The sequence below is a fragment of the Syngnathus leptorhynchus genome, chromosome 4 (assembly GCF_054491065.1).
Source record: "Syngnathus leptorhynchus isolate UIUO chromosome 4, UIUO_Slep, whole genome shotgun sequence".
In the NCBI taxonomy this organism is placed as follows: domain Eukaryota; kingdom Metazoa; phylum Chordata; class Actinopteri; order Syngnathiformes; family Syngnathidae; genus Syngnathus; species Syngnathus leptorhynchus.
This window is the reverse complement of record NC_141198.1, coordinates 12181509-12202465: the sequence shown is the minus strand read 5'-3', so window position 1 is coordinate 12202465 and position 20957 is coordinate 12181509. Positions and strand designations below refer to the sequence as shown.

The 20957-nt window shown below is 39.6% G+C and overlaps 1 protein-coding gene across 5 annotated transcripts in view; it reads right to left on the bottom strand.

The window, feature by feature from the left end:
* grid2 (glutamate receptor, ionotropic, delta 2) overlaps window positions 1-20957 on the bottom strand; it is a 262360-nt gene that overhangs the window by 199332 nt on the left and 42071 nt on the right. For all 5 annotated transcript variants that reach the window (XR_015065893.1, XR_015065894.1, XM_085910345.1 and 2 more), the window contains exon 3: window positions 11499-11654. Coding sequence is in view for 3 of the 5 variants with exons in the window: in XM_085910345.1 (XP_085766471.1) it covers window positions 11499-11654 (156 nt within the window). In the remaining 2 variants the exon portion in view is untranslated. The remainder of the gene's footprint in view (window positions 1-11498; window positions 11655-20957) is intronic.

The following is a 20957-nucleotide window of genomic DNA, read 5'->3' as shown; positions in this document are numbered from 1 at the left end:
GGCAGCCTTCCAAGCGGCTGTACCTAAAATATAAGTAAATTTCTTTTAAAAGCTATATTCACATATATTATAGTGTTTTAACGTTTCAGATAATACTTGTATGACAATTCAAAGAAAATATTAAATCCAATTTCAGCAGTTTTGAAGTTTATCACAAGGGAGTTAAGAGAGGAAGGATAAGGAGCAGCCATAGGGCTTGATGAAGTATAAATGATGAATCAGGAATACGAGAGTATTGGATTTCAGTCACGCACACAAACACAGGCATTATTGTGTGTTAATGTGCTTTAATGGGGTCTATTCTCTAGGCTCCTGGGGTGGGGGGCGAGTAGTGTGACCGATTCATTGCTATGCCACGCACATCGAGCGGAGCTGATGCAGGGAATACTGGGGGGGGGGGGGGGGGACCTGGAGTGAAACAGATGAGGGGATTCAGCCCATCGTTCCCCTCTCTTGACTTGTATCAGCGAGCGCTTTTGTCTCTCATTTGGCTTTCATTAGTCAGTCAAGAGCCTTGGTGCCTCTTGCAAGAGAAATGACTGCAATTTTGCTCCGAGCTTACTTGGACAAGAGTTTTCCGAGTCTGGATGGATTTACAACTCTCCCCTTTGGGCACATTTTGGAAGACATTGTTCTTTTCTTTTCATATTCAACTCTGTTTATTTCAATCGAGCAGCCGATTGTGAAGAATAACTGGCAAGATGCGTATAACGAGCGGATATGCCTAAGCATATGTGGACTTTTTTTACTGTTTTATTTATAGTCAGTCTCTTCCTACTGTGGATTGTGACATTTGAAATGAATAACTGGCATGAGGTGCCATCGCATGAATTATACAGGTTTTTTTTTCTTCGATCCTCGCCAGAATTCATTATGACATCTCTACGTGGAGTATGCTCACTTCAACCTGTGAAAACTTTAGAATGATGAACACAAGCCGACCGGACTGGATTTTAGGTGTTAAGTAGGCTTGGGAAAAATTGACAGAAGTATGCCCCATCTCCAGTATATATTGTATAGGAGGTGCTTCATCAGTCTGAAAAACTTGATGAACTCTGATGAACTCTACAGAGGCATTATTTGTTGTGATGTTTTGCGAGGGACTATTGCAGCAGTGAGGATGGTGATAGTTGGTCTCCGTAGCCCTTGCTGTCAACGATTTTATTGTTCTATGGCAGCATGCGGCGGGCCGCGGGCAAACTTGATCAAAAGACAGATGGTTCATGCTGCCCTGTCTTTGGAAAAAACACAGGAGAGCTCAGTAAATGTACACACCCTGTTTCATTTTGATTTCAAGTGGCACACAACTTTGGTCTGCCTCCACACCAGGTGACTTCAAATCTAAAATGAATCCAACGACCAGGCTGGGCATTCACAGCTAGGAATTTGATTGCTTTTTTGAAGTCAAACACCATAGATTCCAGATAAGCTTGTTGGGAAAACAGGGTAAACCAGATATCGTGGAAAAGGCTCCAAATCTCAAGGACCTGTTTCATTTAAGCACATGCTGACATCAAATTTCTCAGATTACTAAGGAGAGGTAGAAAAGCATCTCACTTCACTCATGCAGATAAATGCCAGGGAGCTGGCCCTGAAGACTACCTAGCTCCGGTAATATTTAACAATATGTCCCAGAGTTCTTGGCAATCGCTGTTTTAGAGGAATAGCAAATATATGAAGAAAAGAAACCCATCGCTTTTGTGAAACAAAAAGGAAAGTTTACCAAGTCATCAAGTGGTTCAAAGGAACGGCAAAGTTTAGAAGTGTCCTCACGAGCCACTCTTTAGATTTCCCGCATGATTTCCTGGCACAAACACACTGTCTGAAGAACAAAATCAGTAAGTGTCTAGATGCAAAATGGATTAGCACAGCTGCTAAAGGTGACTGACATCCTCTGAGACGGGCGCATTGTGTGGACACGGAAAACTGCTCTCCCATTAAGTGGTTAGGGTCTCTACAGGACAGTGATAAAATATTGAATGGATTAGTGGCTCCACAACGTGCAAAATAGATGGTGGAAGTTTACACCAAGCACGATGGTCCCTGTAGGAAGTTTGTGATAAAATCCCGTCTTGATAGACTCGTGAAAACAGGAAAGCCATTAGTGTTCAACTGGCAAATGTCAAAACCAGCGTGATCCCAAGGTAATACATGTCAAACAATTTATCCTCAGACATCTCCAGAGTGTCTCCTTGGCCAATATTTTCCACTCCATCATTCTCTCCTCAGTGCCTCTCCACTTGTGAGCTTTTTACATTATTGTCCACCTCGGCATTATGATCAAAACGCCTTCAAATGATTTCTTCCTGACAAATATGGTGGACGGCCATTTCTTGCAATTGTCATATTCTTACCACACACTTGATATTTTCTGACATCAGTGTACTCCTGGAAGCACCCGTTCAAGGAAATTTCAATCCGTACCACTTTTTTTTCTTCACTAGAAGGAATTTTGGAATGCAACTCTGATTAAAATCACTGGTAAACAAACATTGACCCAATTTCTTATCAATGGGTGAAATTGGTGTTGTGGGCTAAGGGAGGACATTTTTGCTTTTCATTTCAAATATCCTCAAAATGACCATTAAATTTTGACTCACATTATGTGCACATCCGTAATCTGATTTTGGCCATTCAATCGAATTCCCTTGTTGGATGTACAAGTACTGGAATTCAGATAAATTGTTGCTTCGTTTAAATCTCAGGAATAAGTCTGAAAATTTTATGGGTGCCCTGCTTTGATAGACCTACTTTTGATAGAGGGGGAGATATCATTCAAGACATCACAAAGTCTCACATTTTCATCAGGATACATGCGTTTGAAAAAAAAAATAATGAACTTGCGGAAACTCAAAGGCTCCCATAGGGGTGATTAATTAGTTGAAAATATCATAAACAGGAATTCCAAGAGCTTCCAAAAAAAGTTCGCCGCCAGCAAGTAAACCATGCAAGGGAAAACGATTGGTGTTCCATCATCCCCAAGTTTTTGGATCTGCTTCCCAAAATGTACTAAACCTGCCCAGGACATGATACTGGTCCAACATGTGACCTTACAAAGCCTCATGGTGTTTATTTATTTTTCCCTTCGTCACCATCCTTCTCCTCACTATCCCTGTCACAGATCTGATGAGATCTGACAGGCATCGTCCATGAGTCACTTACCCACAAATGCAAAACAGGCAAGTTCATTTACACCCCTGTGTCATGACCACGTCTCCTTTCGTCATGCCTTTTTAGACATCAATCTTCCCTCCTAGTCACAGCCTCTTCATTCCGCCCAAGTCTTTACCACCCATCTGCCACTCACTCATCCATGTAGCACACTCATCCTTCATATTTCCACAGCATCCCACCATTCTGGGTTACCTCTTGACCTACTGCGATTCGCTTTGTTTTATTTTTCCATCTCTGATTTTTTACTAACTCTCTGACAACCTTCCGGCTAAAAGGTATGAAGGAGGAACTAAGTGCTTTTCCTGCCATAAACAATGTCCTTTATGCCTGCCCGGATCTGGGAGGAAATGATGAGCGATGTGTGAAGGGAATAATTCACCACTCTGTCTTTTTGTCTCGAGAAGTTTATCCTACAACAGAATACTTCCCTGACATAAAAGCAAGCTGTGAGGGACTTTGCAGAATGAAAAATAGAAAATAAAAGGAACTATAGTACTGTATTTTGTCATCCATTTAAAACAAACAGTCGCCGCCTTCAAATAGATACTTCCAATCGACTTTTAATTTTCTTTGATATGTTGTGGACAGTTTATCTAGCCGGGAGTCATACACCTAAGAGACAAATATTTACTTGTCTTTAACGACAAATAAACATCTCCTTCAAATCGTTAAGAAAAAGAAATGCCTCCCTCAAAATAGACCTGTCCTGGATACCAAATTTCCTTGAATGAGTCTGTCCTGGATGCCTTGAATGAGTCTGTCTCAGGGTGAAATAGCCACTAACCCTAAATAAAGACCTCCCTAAAATAGACAACCCTGAGATATTAACAATGATCCCACCAGATAGCATCTACGATGACGATTAGCATATCCAGTAAACTGTGACGTGATTGCTTCTCAGTATTGTGTGTATCTATTAATTTTGCTTCATTCTGCAAGCAATGATAAAGGCCTCACTCCAAAAAAATAACATGCCCTCACCTGAAGTTAACTTAAAAAAAAAACATGCATTAGTTGAGAGGAACTGTATGACTTAAAATAAGATTAATCTATTTGGAAAATTAAAAACAAAATTTGTTTTTAATGGAAAAAAGAGCAGACAATATATGGTTCTGCACTGTACTGTTATCCCGAGTTACACCAAAACTTTTCTATCTTGCACTGTCAGCAATTTTTGTGCAATCTTCCTCCTTAACCAACCACACTATAAACAAAAAAACAAAGCTACTGGCAGAGCAAATTGGAAACAAGAAAGAGAGCTTCAAGTGCGACTCGGTGGGTGTTACGATTTCTTCGGGGCAACAATAAATACATGATAAGCACATCAAGGTTTTCCAGAGGAAAGATGTTCCTTGTTCTTTACTTGCTTAATTTAGCTCATTATGAAGGGCCATCTTTATCCCGCCCAACACACTACTGGGCCAATAGCAAGTACAGATTTTGTTACCATGACAACTAGCGCTGAAACTAGAAGTGGCAGTACATAGAGTCCAGAATCAAAAAAAGCAGATGCAAACTGAGCACACCCAAACTCCCACAAAGACTGTGTTAATAGTACGATTGATTTCTGCTTTTACCAGTGTGACAGTTGTTAAACTGTTTCCTAAAAAGTTACAGTCAATTTGGTCATTGGCACATCTGTCCAACTCCTTATCATTAGGCCGGCAGACTATTCCAGCAGACTTGGAGTTCCGAACCCAGAGCTTCAGTTCGGTAAGGCAAGCCTGCTATCCACTGTGGACCTTGGCAGAAATTATGCAATAATAATTGCTCTCAATGGGAAATTGAGTTTTGAGAGTCAATCAGTATCACAGAGAGGACTTCACGCTCAGTTCCCTAAACAACTGAAAAGATGAGATCACCCTGCATGTGTTTATCTTTTAGTATATGCAGCAAAGGTTGTCAGCATTGTGTCAGCTCTCCCAAGGTGTTTCATTAGTGTGCTTGCTATGTCTCGTTTCTCCTTTCACATCTGACCCTACTGGCTTGTATGAAAAGAAAAGCCACAAATGTATGTGTGCCTGTGGCTTGCACAACCAAACAGGTGGACTCTTTTTGCATTCATCCACTCGTCACCTCTCTCCTCTTTTTATCACGTTTGCTCCATGTCAGTCTCACTTGGGTGATTTAGGCACGTCACGCATTTGACAAGGAGGAGAGTACTTGGAGATGTCACTATGGCAACCGAGTGTGCTGACTGACAGCTAGTCAAGCTTGTAGTGAGCATTCACCAGAGAGGCCAGCAAAGACAATAAGCGTGGGAATGGGGAAGAAGTTTTATCCAAATAAAAAATGCATTTGGTTGTGTTTATTTGTATCGTATATTATATATATTATATTATGTATTTAATAAATCAATGTGGCTGAAAGTGCAAAATCATTCAGTGCAATTAGGATGGCGTACCTCGTTGGCCACATATTAAGTATGTTTATAAATTTATTCAAAGGCTCTTTTAACTATCTGCCTGGCTTTAGTTCCAGAAACTTAAAGTAATATGATACTGTCTAAAATGGCTGTCCGCCATTCTATCATTCACTCCACTGCAAGTTATAGTTAACTTGACAGCTATGCTCAACCTTCATTTAATAATCAAAAATGAACTGTTGCACAATTTTACATTGCCCATATGTCTGTGATTCAAATACACAAATATTTGTTTATGAACTCTGCACTCAAAATTGTCTGCTTCAAATTAAAATGGCAGACTTACTGTGTCTGTGTTTTGGAAGACTTGTGGGTCTCCTGATGACAGACATGCCTACCAAATTCCATGTTGCTAAATAAAGATGTCTCTGGGGCGGATGTAATATAGTTTTTTTTCCACAACCAACATTACACCCACGAGAATGAAGAGACCTGCAAAATCTAGTTCCGAGTATGCCAAAGCCCTCGAAATGTCTATTAATTCAAGAGTGAAGAAGAAACACAGCATTTTGAAGTGGGGCCCAAACGAGATGCTTAATTATATAGAAAGTTGGCCCTCTAATAGTAGAAAAAGGAGTTTGTGTGACAGTCAAAGCTCAGTAGGGGCAGGAAGGAAACGTTTCAAAAGAGCCGTACTATGCAAATGAGCGACCCATCAACAGATCACCCCTAAATTGAATTCACGCATGGCCGCACATTTTCCAAAACAATCCCGCTGGTTTGTTCCCAGCTGTCAGCTGCTGGATTCCACCACACAATACAGCACGTTGCTTCTCGCTCCAAAAACGTAACAGTTGTGAATGGAAACCAAGGCCTTTCACACTCATCTGAATCAAAGGCAAAAGTCGGAAGGACTCAAAACAACACGAAACACAAAAGACGGATGGCAATGAGGAAAGTGGGAAAACGAACCCACTAAACTCAATGTAGTTGTTGAAGTTGTGTAACATCGTTTAATCAAGATGTGGAAATATATGGTCTTTTATAAATGAGATTTGTAAATCAATATAAAGTAGCTCAATGTAATACAATTGACCTTAAATATTACTTTAACTTTATACTGTTTTGATTGTCAGAATTGGCTTTGAGTGTTATTTTATTTCATTTCTTTTTATTTTTGTAAAATATTACTCACTGTATTTTTTGTTGTAAACAATTTCCTTTTAAATACATTTTATCTCACATAGAATGAAAAATGACTTCTACTTCAGTTCTATTTTAATGATATTGTTTTATTTTCTATTGTGAGACATGATTGACTGAAATGACATGTACCAATATAATTGTTTTATATATTTTTTTCATCAAAGAAATGATAAAAATATATTCTCAAAAGCGACTGCATGCATTTATAATTTTTTCATCAACTTAAATCTCTTACAAAAACACACACTTGATTTCTCACACAGACAAACATTAACACACAGATGCTAGTCAAATGTCTCACTGAAAGTTTGCAAAGCTTAAAACAAAACACTGCCTCTGTTGCTAAAGAGAAACCTCGCACGCAACAAATGAATAAGAACTCAAAACATGATGGTAATCCCAGGGATGCTCTGTGCAGGATTAAGAACACAGGTCAACATGGACAGCAGCCCACAAACAAATATTAAAGTGGCACACTGCAACGAGCTTTGCCAGCCGAGGTACACAAATGTCAGGTGCAAGGCGGGTCTTGGACGCAGATCTACAGCGGAATATCCTCACGAGAGAACCTGAACATGTGCCAAAACAAAAGGCTCACAGCACAGCTGTCAGGCGAAGGAGACTGAGCAAATTTGGAGTCCTTCTATCATCAGATGATTGAGTGGTACGAATGATTGACCCACTTCACTATATGATTGACAGAGGGGCCACTGGAGAAAAGAGTTTGAAATGGTTCATTCAAAATGGGAGCCCTTTATTATTCTAGACAGGAGAACCCGTGGTTGACATATAAATGCAGATTGTTAGTTTATTAAAAGAAACATTTCATCATTTAAAAACAAGAGAAGAGGGAAAAGAAACCATACAGAAAGAAATAAGACAGTGTAAAAAGAAATCAAAGCAAATTTTTATTGAAAGAAAAAAAGAGAGAGAGATTGCATGAGAGGGAGAGAGATTTAAAGGGTGTAAAGTAGATTTTTTATTTCAATATGGCTTCCCTGTTTACATATTTTAAAATAAAATGTAAGGTACACAATTTTTAAAGACAAATAAACCTTATCAATTTCCCATAAAAAGGTATATCAATGTTGTTTGACTGATCAAAGATTGTCAACTCCAAATATTTTTATTTGCATAAGATGAAAAAATGACAATGCTGTTGTTGAGTCAGAACAAAAAGAGAAGGCAATAAATAATAATAAAAGTAAAAGGTTACATTTACACTCTGTCGCCTTTTTAAGAGTTTATTTTCCAACGCACGCATGCCGGCTGTGTAGTCATCAAGTCGGCAAAGCCTCATTTAGTTATTCACATCACACTCAAAGTTGAGTGTTTTCTACAGCCTGAAGGCACTCGCTTCATGCTGACTTTAGCACGACGCCACATAATTCCTCTCCACTTCTACTGACGCAACTGATAAACTGAAAAGATGACAAAAAATATATATTTTACTGACGCTAATCCTTTGAAACTTTAATTAAAGACTTGAGAAGATGAAGTATTTTTATTATCATTGTTCACATACTCCATTTCGACTTAGCCACCGTGATAATTGAGCTTCACAACAGTTTGAAGCATTTTCCCCCCCTCTCACCGCCACAATTCTCCATGTCAACAACTAAGGACAATTTGCCGCGTGAAGATCAAAGACAAAAAAATTTGCTAAATTTGGTTACCTGCATGAGTTAGTTTTCACCGTGATTGCCTTTGTGCAGTCGAACCACTAAAGTATAACAACTTTTGATTTATTCAGAAGTAATAATATTGGGGAATGACTTTTTTTTCCAATAATTTACCATAATTATGACATTGAGCTACCACTGGACCCTACCAAAGGTTTTCTGCTTCAAATGAGTCTGCTTATGTCACATTAGCACCTAGAGGATATATTTATCCTTTTGATGTTGGCTAAAATGAGGTCTAGCGAAGCGCATTATACGGCTCATGTGTTCCTGCCATCAATGTCCAAAATTAGTACTAGAGCCAATGTAAGGGGGAATGATATGGAAATGTGATGTTTTAACTGCTTCTATACAGATAATTGAATCTCTGGAGTGCCTGACCAGCTGTCAAGTGTGATATTAAAGAGCCAAATCCTTTATCTGCCTATTACACAAAGTGCATCTGGAATTTACATAGTAACTACCCACACACCAAGTTTCGACCCCCATGAGTCCAGAAGCACTTTCAAGTAACCGCTGTCTTAAATACTGGCATCCTCCACAGTTGCGAGGCCCCTGTTATCTTGGGAAATACGAAAGGTAAGCAAAGCTGCATTGAGTTTTACTGGATTTACAGATAAGTGGCAAATATCATGTTTTTCTTAAGAGTGACAAGCCTGATTGCAGAGTGGAGTCGTTTGTTGTGTTTAGTGCTATGTCCCTGAGCCCTTGAAAAAAATAAACTTGATGTTCCCAGCGTCTTTACAGTAACATAAGAAATATTGCCGTCACAGTTGCGGGCAAATGTGGCTACGAGTAAATGCCCCTTGTATGTGTCAAACCTAAGCGGATATTAAAAATAAGCCGAGACAACTATTGAGTTGCCTCCGCCCTGCGGGTCTCGCTCCTCGCTCACCACTTCCTCGCCTCCCGCCTTGCCATAGACCGTTATCCAATTAGGGGATCCTCATTGCTTTAATCAATGACGACACGGACACACTGGCATGCATGCCACACGCACACACACACTGAACTCCACCTGTTTTCTGGAAGTAGTGGGCTACTATGGCGATACAGGATGGGTATTAGGGAGTGAAATATAAATTAAAGTGACAGGAGCAGATCCACATTTAAGTGGCATGCAAGTGAGAAAAATGGGAGGGTGGGATGACCCACGTAAATCAACGATAATAAACACACACACACACAAGAAAAACCCTCAGGGTGGTAAATGCAGTAAATCATAAACAGCTTTTAAACAGATAATTCACTGGGATTTAAAATCTAGTTGGGTGGCTCTATTGTTATAGGCCCCTGCATTGTTATAAGGTTATTATGTAGTGGCATTTCCTATTACCAGCATTAGTATAATGGAAACACTCTGCGGGGTTTGGTAATTTACATAAAATGGAAAATCCACTGTAAGTGGAACACCATTATTTTTTCTCCTTGTTGAAAATACTGTATAGTATTAAATGTAAAGAGAGGTACCTTGATTTTCAGATAATGTTTTGGTCTGTGTTGCAATCACCACTGAGCAAGCCATGTGCAGTCTGGCAGATTGTGAACAAATCTTCAAAAAAGTGGCCAAGTGTGCTTGCTTCAAGCTGTTTGCCACTTGGATTGTTTGACTGTAAAACTAATCCAACAGTAAAACAAAGAGAAGAAGACAAAAGTCCACTAACTTAATGCAAATATAATCCAGAAATGGGCGAACTAAACTACCATTGATATTGACACATTGGCAATTCAACACCTTCATAAAAATAACATTTTAACACTAACAGTGCAGCCATACATAAGACTTAGCACATACTAAGAATAATCAGATGTATTATTCATGTTTTGCTAAAAGTGGCTAATGACTGCAGTTTAGTAGTTGTGAAGGTCTTTTTTACATTCCAATATCAAATCCACATTTACTATATCTAAATATCTATTCTACTGCCCCATGGTGGTCAAGGTGTGCACATAAAAGGAGAATCTCAGTTAGTCATTGAACTCAAGCAAGAAATGTTGCAAAAGCAGTTTCATTCTCTTAAATTCTATCTCACTAAATTATAACTGTATGACAACCAGAAAGTGGTACAAGCTGTACACTTGTCTTTTGACTCCACTCTCGTATGGTTCCATCCACCCTTGACCAAAACGGACAAGAATTTTCTGGCTGTGTTGCCAGTGAGCCAAAGAAGAAGAAGCAGGCCATAAATGAGATTGGCAGACAATGTGGTGGTCTGTTCAGCACCAGGCAACAAGAAGGAAAGCCAAACTGCATTCACTGTGCAACCCAGAAATGTGACTTGCTTAGTGGCCAATGGGGACCTTTATTAAAATGAAAACATTTGCCTTGTCTAAATTCAAACCAAAAAAGGCAAATGAAGGGTTGTTTGTTTTTGAGCATTTTAAATTCATCTTGGAGATGGTGGGAATGGAAAATAGCAGTAGAGCTACAAGAATAAAGCAAACGCTATTATTAAATATATACATTTAAAAGAAAATCGGATTTTCATAAAAACAAAGGTTTCACATTCTGCATTGTTTTTGTTCTTTCAAATGAGTAATAGGGCCACACTGATGAGAAAAGAAAATAGTGGTCAGTAACTACAAAATTAAATGTGTATGCAGTTACAATCCTACAAGAATAAAATGGAATGTTTATTAAGGGAAAACAAGAAAATCATCAAGAAAAAAGCTGCACTTTATATATTGTATGGGTTATTATGGAGCAATAATTTAAAAAAACAAAATCATAACTTTAGTAGAATTAGAACAAAGTGGTCATTTTTGTAAATCAAATAATTGAGGATTGTTGGAATAAGTGGGGTATTGACGTATGAAGAGAAATGTTACTATTTTAAGTGTAATGGGTTCTTGCATCTTTGCAGACAGCATTATTTTTTTGGGGGGGAGGGGCAGATTTCCACCATACTGATAAATTCATTTCATTAATTGTGAGTTAGCGGTCATAATAAACCGTGATATAGTGGATGAATACCAACTTGATTTCTCATGGCTGACATATTGATTTCCTAAGACGGCATACTAGACTGAATCAGTACTGCTTCAATAACAACAATGCGGGGCAACCGTACCTTCTTGCACAGCCTGGAATGGGTTGCTCCCATCCACGAATTCCACAGAGATTGTTATCTTCTCCGTCTCCAGGATCTCATTGTTCAGGTTGAGGTCAGCCACGGCGAGGCGGAACACTTCGTCGTCCTTCCGTGCAGTTTCGTCGAAAATGGCACCTGTCAACAAAAAGGACGACCATGATGAATACTTTGCTAACATATTTTTTCACATTCTTTCGTGTTTGGTTTGTTCTATATAGTCGTTTAGGATTTACAGTACCAGAAAAAAATAAACGTTTTTTTTCTTGTAGCCTTTTATTACTTTTTTTTAGTTTTTATTTCACTTTTGAAAAATAAACAGTTTTTTGTAGCCTTTTTTTACTCACGCAGAAAAATGCAGGGCCACCAAGTGTGTTAGACGACGCAGTGAAGTGCAATGAATAAAGAGTGCCTGTGCATGTGTGTGTGTGTACGCCAGTGAAATTGACTGCGGGTTATATTAATAACCAGAAAGGTTACACTCACTGATTAAGTTGGCAAAGCTGTGCCTGTAATTGGTGTTGTATTGCTCAATGAGAAGAGTCTCACACTAGCATGGCAGAGCAAATTGCTCCCAAATTCCACAGAGGGTAGCAAGATAATGATTTTGGATATGATAAATGAAGACTGTCCAAAATTTAGAGAAAAAAAGATCACTTCAGTATGATGAAATCTTCAAGCAAGTCTATGATAATGCTTAGCTAGTAGCCAATCCATCCATGTTTGATGAAAACATGACTCAGCCAAAGACTGTTCGGTATGTGGTCATATAAGTGAAACTTTACAAAAAATATGCAAGTCTAAACCACAAATGGAAGGGAGACAGGAGCCTATCGTGCCTACCTAATAAGACATTCATGGAATGAACATAGAATTTGACTATATTTAGAATTACCTATGGCTAGAAAGCGAAGCGTGGAGAGTCTCGGTCTGTCAAATGCATGGATATACAATGTTATCCATTTTGCTCCAAGTCAGCTGGGATAACCCTCACCTAAATACGTACAATATTTACTTGTGTGGATCACCTACAACTGTAACTAAAAGATTTATACCAAATTGCTAACCCTCCATCAAATTCTATGTTCATTACTTTGAAATCCAAATATCCGCGTGTTCAACCTGAAAGGGTCCACCGCATATCGACAACCTGATGCCGCGTCCTAATTCACTTTGCACTAAACTTAATTAACCTTTGGAAGGACACCTCAAGTATGAAATGCGATTGCCGTTTGAAGGCAGCAGTAAACTTCAAGATAACTGCTGCTTCATCAGAAGTCCTCATGAAATATGCATCCTTCAATAATGGGAACCATCAGCGTTTGGCAACAGTCAACACCTCCACTCTGATTGAGTATTTGTTCTTTTAATAATAACAATCCAATATAGATGAGACAATGACGTGTGACAAACTTATGGTGAAATTGCTCGGACCGAGCTATGTACCGACTCAGCCAAGTCGCACATAAGGTGAGAGCAGTCAATCGGCCCACCATGCATTTTTTTTGGACAGTGGGAGGAAACCCACAGAGGAACGGGGAGAACACAAAACTCCACACAGGAAAGCCGGAGCTGCAATCAAACCCTGCAGCTCTGAACTGTGAGTAGACGTGATAATGCTTCACCGTGCCGCATGGAAGTATAATTTTCTCAACTTTATTATACAAAGTTAAACAAAGTGTCTAAATTGTTTTTGCTAAGAAGCATTGATCAAACGTCTGCTGCTGTTCAAATGTTTTTGTATTTATTTCCTTCTTTCTTTTCCTTGTTTGTTCTTTGATAAGGTGCAAAAATATGCACTAGTTTATCCTTGGACAGCTTCAAAAGCACTTGGGATGCCGAAAGTGAAATTAAAAGCCACAAGGAAGGGGAGGAGAGAAATGGTCAATAGGAACAATGTATTCTGGTTTTCTATGTGTATTAATTTACTGCCAACTGGAAACCTTTGAGTGCTTGTCAACTCAATCACCACAACAATATCAAACGGCCAAATAATTTATCTTTATAGATTAAGATCATTCAACAGATGAAGAAGCGATCATGAGCTGAGCTTTATGGACGAGTTGTATATTTGCACGAAGGATAAAATTCTCAAACTAAGGACGACATCATGGATTGGTTCGATAACTAATGTTATGGTTGCTAAAGAAATGAAGATATGGTTGGCTTTCATTGTATAAACAGAAACTCATTTATTTCATCCATCCATTTTCTATGGGTCACGTGACCTGAGATCCTATTCTAGCAGATTTCGTGAGAGGTTAGGTATAAACTGGACTGATGTCCAGCATGCCCATTTACATACCAGGGACAATTTAAAGATGTCATTGAACCTATCCTAAATGTTTATGAAATGTGGGAGGAAGCCCATGTACAAGTACAAAAACATCTAAAACATTGATCCCAAATTTGGAAATGTTGCAGAGAAGATGATGTAAATGAACAAAACAGAGTAGAATAACAAGCTTGTATAGGTCTCAATTTCAATTGTCAAACTTAACTCAACATGTTTTTCTGAATAACAAAGAATCCATTTGTTGGCTCCTTGTTAAAAATACATCTTGTGCAATGTTCTGCATACATTTACTTTGCAATGCATCACCATGTACAGTATATGGAGGTCAAACGACAGCGAAAAAGCCAATACATCCCTCCGTGTATTAATCAAGAAATCCCCAAGGTAACCTGAGGATTGCAAGTGAGAAATTTCTCCTTTGCCACCTCCTCACCTTCTTTCATTACAGTTTCCTACATTAATTTGCCCCATCGTTAAGGAGGCGAGTGGCCGGGAGGAAATTCCTGTCATAGTTCACTTGGCACCCTGAATCCTTTGTCATGCTGTCACCATAGCTCCGCCAAGGTCGTTGCTATTGCTAGAATGTCTCTTTTTCAACCAAGGCGAAGAGCTCTGGTTTATTCGCACATTGCAAAGCGCTAATGCTGATAGCCTTGGCTTTGCTTTCTACCACACAAATGAACTTAAGGTGGGTGGAGGCTCGGCACAAAGTCCCGACCTCCCCCAGTCATTAGCCAACCACTCGAACACAATCTGAAAGTACCCAATTCAACTAAAGGCCGCTCGCTATTCAGTCAGCCAGTGACAGGTCCACTTAAGTAAGAGTTGACAGCTTTGTTAGCAGTCATGTAGTCTAGCAATTAGTTGTGTAAAGACAGCAAGCCAGAAGATTCCTGGATGAAAGTAAGGCAGGCTACATGGAAAAAATAATCCGATTTTGAGCCAAAGCCAGCAAAGAAGCGATTATCTGAAATTCAGGTCCTTAAAGTAGTAGCAACAGGTGCTTCTATTCCACTGGCAGGTAAATGAACTCATTGAGTATTTCTCATGTGTTGTATAGCCACTGCATGTACTGAATCCTAGCATTGTGCTCTCCCTAAAAGTGTATATTTTCCATAAGAACTGTTTTGACGAGCTCGGAATTTCTGCTTCGGCTCTCATTTTCATTCCTTCACTGTCACCTTGGCTCTACGAGTTAACCTTTTCCAAGATTTCTTTCTCCTCGCCTTTAATGCAGCCCACCCCCTTAGCTTCATTCTACTTTTCTGCTTTATAGTTTTCTCTTACATTTATTCATTTTTCTCAAACAATCTTCCGCCAGGCCCTCAATTTCCTTGAACAGGTTTTGTTCCCCTCCTCCCCCTACTCCTCATCATCTTCCTTTTCTTCATTCTCCTCGCCTTTTTTCCCCTTTACACTGTACTCCAGCACATTTTCCTCACTTTCACACCGTTATTTACACAAGCATAATTTTTCTTCTGATTCTCCCTGCTCAAAAGCTCTTATACTCATTTCTTGCTGAAATGACTTGTGCTTGGGTGCACATTTTATTCACATAAAACTTGAGACCAGAAGTTCACAAAGGACTAACATTTGTTCTTAGGAACCATGGAGACGTTTTCTACTAATGAACATGTTAAAATGTTCATAAAGTATAGAAAAATAACTGCTACTTACTATCTTGTTGTACTCAAAGCAAACCGTATTGTTATAAAAAACTTGAAATCTGGCTGTCATGCATTATAGGCCAGACAGTTTAAGCATGTTTTTTTTTGTGTCTTTGAGCTCATTCTCCTGATTAATGATGAACATTTAAGAGGATTTGTCCTGAACTGCTGGTAAGAGGCCTGGAGATGTGCACACATCAAAACTGTCACATTACATTTTAGGGTAAGATGGAACTGGAGGATTTCCCCTGTGCATACGCATCTTCCCTTCACCATCCAAACTGTGTTCTTTTCTGTGGTTTACCATCCATCAGTTCATTTATCCATTCGAAACTACTTGTCCTTATTGTACAACTAAAGCTTATCCCAGATGACTTTGTGCAAAAAGTGAGATACACTGTGGTTTATTCATGCCAATTATTCAGAATATACTAAAACAACCATTCACGTTCACTGCTAAAGTTTAGAAACTTCTGTTAACCGGCAAGTTTGGGGAATTTGGGAGTACACCTGGAAAAATCCAAGGCTTTCATGTGCCAGAACTTTTAGGGTCAAATTCAGATACTGCGAACAAATCATGGCTCACTCCTGGCTCAGCAGCATATCATCTCCGCCTGGTGCGGCATATAAAATTATCTACTACTAACAAACAATTCAAATGAGCATCTCAAAACCTAGGGCACTGCAACAACACATCTGAATGTTTGCCACTTACTGCTTCAAATATTCAAACTAATGCACAGTGTGTGATCAGATCAGATAATACAACTGTCTGTTTAGACTTGATGAACACGACTGATCTAATGTTAGTACTGTTTTCCTTGCTCCATATATTGCCAGAAGAGTGTATTTGTGCTGATCTACCAAAAATTACTTTATCAATAAAGGTGCTGTTGGAGATGGATTCATTCAACAATATATTCATTCAGGTGGAACATAACTGATTAGTCCATAAAATTGATTGTTAGCAATTTAGAAGATTGTGTGAAATGCACTGTTGATGAATCCCTTTCGGTTTGGACCAGCAGAGATGTTGTTGATACAGGCAACAACTACTTTACTATATAAAGAAGCCTAAACATGACGAGAGATATTCGGAGCTTTACCAACACAGTCGTCCATGCATTGTTGCTCTGACACTACAAACCTGAACTTCAGAAAGGAAGACAGTCTTGTCACTTTCTATAGACCAGAGCTGAGATTTAAATCCTGTACCACAGAACCTTGTGGCAGATGTGCTAACCACTTGACCACTTAAGGACAGAACTATAGAAAATATTTTGGTACATAACCAGACTGTTTACTTATCCTCTCAACCCATATTATTCCAGCCTTTCATCCATGACTCTCTCCTGTTACTCCCATCATCCTCTCGGTCTCCTCACTCTCTCTTGCCCTGCGCTCTTGTCCTTTCCGCCCCGGTCAAAATCATCAAAGACTCTGGCGGCTTCCCGACAGAAGCAGATCAGTGTCTAAATAGCCATCCTCCCCGACCTTGACTCAAGCAGCTGAAGCTGCGACTTAAGAGAAATACACTCAATGCTCGGCTTAGCGGGAAATACAGTAATATACAGAGACTGTGCTCACAAAGAGAAGCCTACATAACAAAAGAAATAGAAACTCCTACGCCCACATCCATGTAGGTATCGCTGATAATAAGACTGTCTGTACGTAATAGGTAGCCGAGATGTGTTTGAAATATTGATATGATTAGGGAAACCGATGACTAGATCAACATGGCATTTCACCTCACGCCTAGCTCTCTCTAATTAACTTTGAGTTTCCAATTTGCGCCTTTCTCATCTGCCCACACAACCACACAGCAGTGTTGCCGAGTTGTTCTCATTTTTCTTACGTCTTTCTTTGTCATCAGTAGCGAAAGACACTCAACACCACAGATTTCTATAGGAAAGGCTAGATGGTTTATGGCGGCGGTGGTCATAGTAGTCACCTTTCCGGTGCACAACCAGTCTGTTAAAAAGTCATAAAAAGCAGAATGAAACTCCATCTGCAAACTGATTAGTGGGAAGTTCTAAGGGAGTCCCACATGCACCGTCGGAACGTCCATTGAGGACCATGCGTGCCCCCCCCCCCTCCATTATAAATATGGGTCAGGCAGTCTCGACGGCCTTATAATGAATAGCGACATTTTATTAATTGTTCGTTGGTCATTATAAGGGCTTGACTGACTCCTCCGTGAGCACATGATGATGGATTATGGTCATGACATTACTCAGCCGCTTTTATTGCATGAAAAATTATGAATTATGCCAGTAATATCAAGGACAGTAATCCTATGGCACAGTCTTACTTGGCAATACGGGAGTATTGTCTTCTCTGGGATTTGTTCTGAGCTTTGGGACTGTTGCTTTAAAGCAGCAGGGGAAAAGAATGCTTGATTCGCGGCAAGAGGCTGTTCACACTCATGACTACTTGTGAAAATGGAGCTTTCAAGCATTTTTTATGTGTCCAACGGTTCACAGTGTCATGTCAGACCTCTTTGCCATTTAACAAGATTGAGGTTAGGGCAGTGGTGCAGAGGTTGCTACTGTGAACTTGTGAATGTGTGCCCTGGCTTTGTCATTTGATTTCAATTGGGAATAATTTGACAGAGGGTGGCAAGAGGTAGGTTGAATGTGTCTGCCACGCTTTTGTAAAATGGCTGCCGTTCATTTCTAGATTACTGCATACACCACAAATTTGATTAGGTCTGCATTTTCACTCAGTTTTTATTCAGGTCAAATGACACAATCAGAAACAATTCAAGAGCGAATCATCTCTGTCAATGTCAAACAGCCTATTTTGTTTTCCCTTATCACCTGTTTAGTATTTGGTGGAGTCGATAATCGAGGGTTGGAGATAGAAGACAAACTGGCACTGTATACTGAGGTTTGCAAAGATTGCAATTCATCAACATCTCTGTTGCCGAGTCGCTGCACGCTGAGACGGATCATCACCACTGTGAGTGCAATTTATTTTCACGCTCGTTTTTGTCTTGGGTTGTCGGATGGATGTGAATGTAATTCGAAGAGGAGTTGCTTGTACTTTGTATCTGCCATGTCTGAACGTGGACTTATAGTGTTGACTAGAGGAGCTCACATAACAGAAGCTTTTTACATGAGCGTGCACGCGCACACACACACACACACACACACACACACACACACACACACGCGCGCGCTCAAACACACATGTACACTCCAAGTGGCTCTTACTTTATTAATCACCACAGCGAGGTGGGTTGCCCCTCTGATTTCAACGCCCACAGAGGAACATTTGAGAGCTGTGGGTAGCAGGTTTCTCATCTATGTGGAGGCAAACCTTTGACTAGCTCGCCTTATATGGTGTGGAAGATGGAGTCGCTTCATATATCACATCTCAGTTTGTCAAAAGATACAGGTCTGGATTCCCAGATTTCCACAACATCTAAACTGTGCCAATGTGCTATCCAGTCAGCCATGATAAAATATTATTTAAATCATCGCCAATTCAGTTAGAATATTTATTGGCGAGAGTTAGAACTCTGGAAACAAACATTGCATTTATTTAATCTTAATGGGAAGCCAATCAGCTTCAGTTCGATTTTGGAGACTCCACCGCACAATGGAAGCATTCGGCATCGTGAGATTAGGACCACGTGCAAATTAGCTCAGAGGGTTTGTCATTTGGAATTCCAATCTGCTTTAACAATCTGTTTTCAGCCTTCCGAGATTTGGTATTCATATCATGGGGGCTTTGATTAAATCCTCGACATATTCCTCAGAAAGGAGCAACAGATTTAGACCAAATGGTCTCCCTTGAACTTATCTCATGAAGCGAGGTGGCAGTTAAAAGGAATCAGTGCTAATGGAACTACTGTATATCTTTCATCAGTTCCTCTTTATACTTGTGCTATTTTATATACTGCATATTAAGAGTACTACATTTTACATATCATTGGCCACCAGTGGGCCTGCCTCCATTAAGAGGGACACAAGATGAAGGATGTCAAATTCCTCCTCAGTCTCTTCCATAAACCACCCTGTCCTGTTCTTCAAGCGTGTTCCAATTATTTTAGCCCATCATTGTCAGCAACCAAAATACTTTTGTATTCAAATTCTATGTCCAGTGATGCGGAGTCGAGCATTCTGGCTGTGTGTTGCTTGTACTTTTCTACCTTAGTGGTCATGCTGCATACCTCGTACACAGCACAACAGCTGTTGTCTTCAATTATGGCTCGAGGAGAATTTGCTTGGAAGTCGTCGTGGGTCTACCGAGGAGAATTTTAGGAGAGTGACAACGAAGCATACCAGGTAATACGTTGGAGTTAATGGGCCATGATTCACATTCACACTCTGGCACACATCGCTTTCTCAGCAAAGTGGTTTCGGCCAAATGTATGAAAATAGGATTTATTTTGTGTTCTGTTTAATGGACCCACAAATGTGAGGTTTTCTCCAGGAAAAGAGAAGGATATACTGTTGGCCTTTGCAGAGGTTAGCTGCTGGATTTGACACCCATATTTCCTTGGAAACTACAGTAGTCAACCTAGAATATATTATATAAGGTGTTGGTTTTACATTCATATTTAAATACTAAAACGTTAAGCATGGAGAGTCTCTGTCTAAATGCACGAGTGCAGTCAGTAAATATCCCCATTCTCCACTTTACTTCTCACCTGTCCTCTCCCTTTATATCATAGGCAAAATTAGCTCGTAAAAAGTCAGTTTTTTTGATCCAAGAATAAATCAAATCTCAAAATCGTTTCATACAGGTTAAGTTCATCAGTATCCCAGGAAACATTTTTTTAGTGTTTCTCTATAAAAACTGCACAAAACGTTCTACATAAAATGACACTTGTTTTAAATAACAGAGGTGTAAAGGACCATGGTTGTCCAATCCCGGTTGGATACAACAATCATGAGTGGTGATCAGTTTTGATTCTGCTTTAAACGGTTAAAAAAAAAAAAAGTAGTGGTTATTTTTCAGTTTGCATTGTGACTTATCGCAACAGCTTCAAGCATTCAGAGCGTAGTCTTGAGAAAGAACTGATATGAGTCAGTATAACATCACTTTGCTGGATGGCTGAACTCATTGTGAGAAAATACAAGTCTATCATGCTCTCCACAATTGTGTGAACTTCTCATAACCCTTAGAGCCACCCTCCTCCTTCCAATTTACCTTTTCCCATCCATATAAATGGCTTAATTTCTTTCCTCTGGTGACCTGACTTTACCCGGCAACCCAGCATCTTTATATCTGAGTCCGTCTGATTTTGTTCCAGTTTTGCTCCTCTCCTCTGTAGTTTCCTCAGCCTGCTCTCAACTCCTGGTTGCGACACAAAGCGCTACACCTTTGTGATTATTGTAGATTAAAAGGGTCTGTAAAACTGGCTACCGGACTACAGGGAATCACTATAAAAGTCAAGGTAAGTAAAAATCAGGTTAACAGATCTACCATGTTAACGCATTTTAACATTTGCCTCTGGTAATTGTCAGT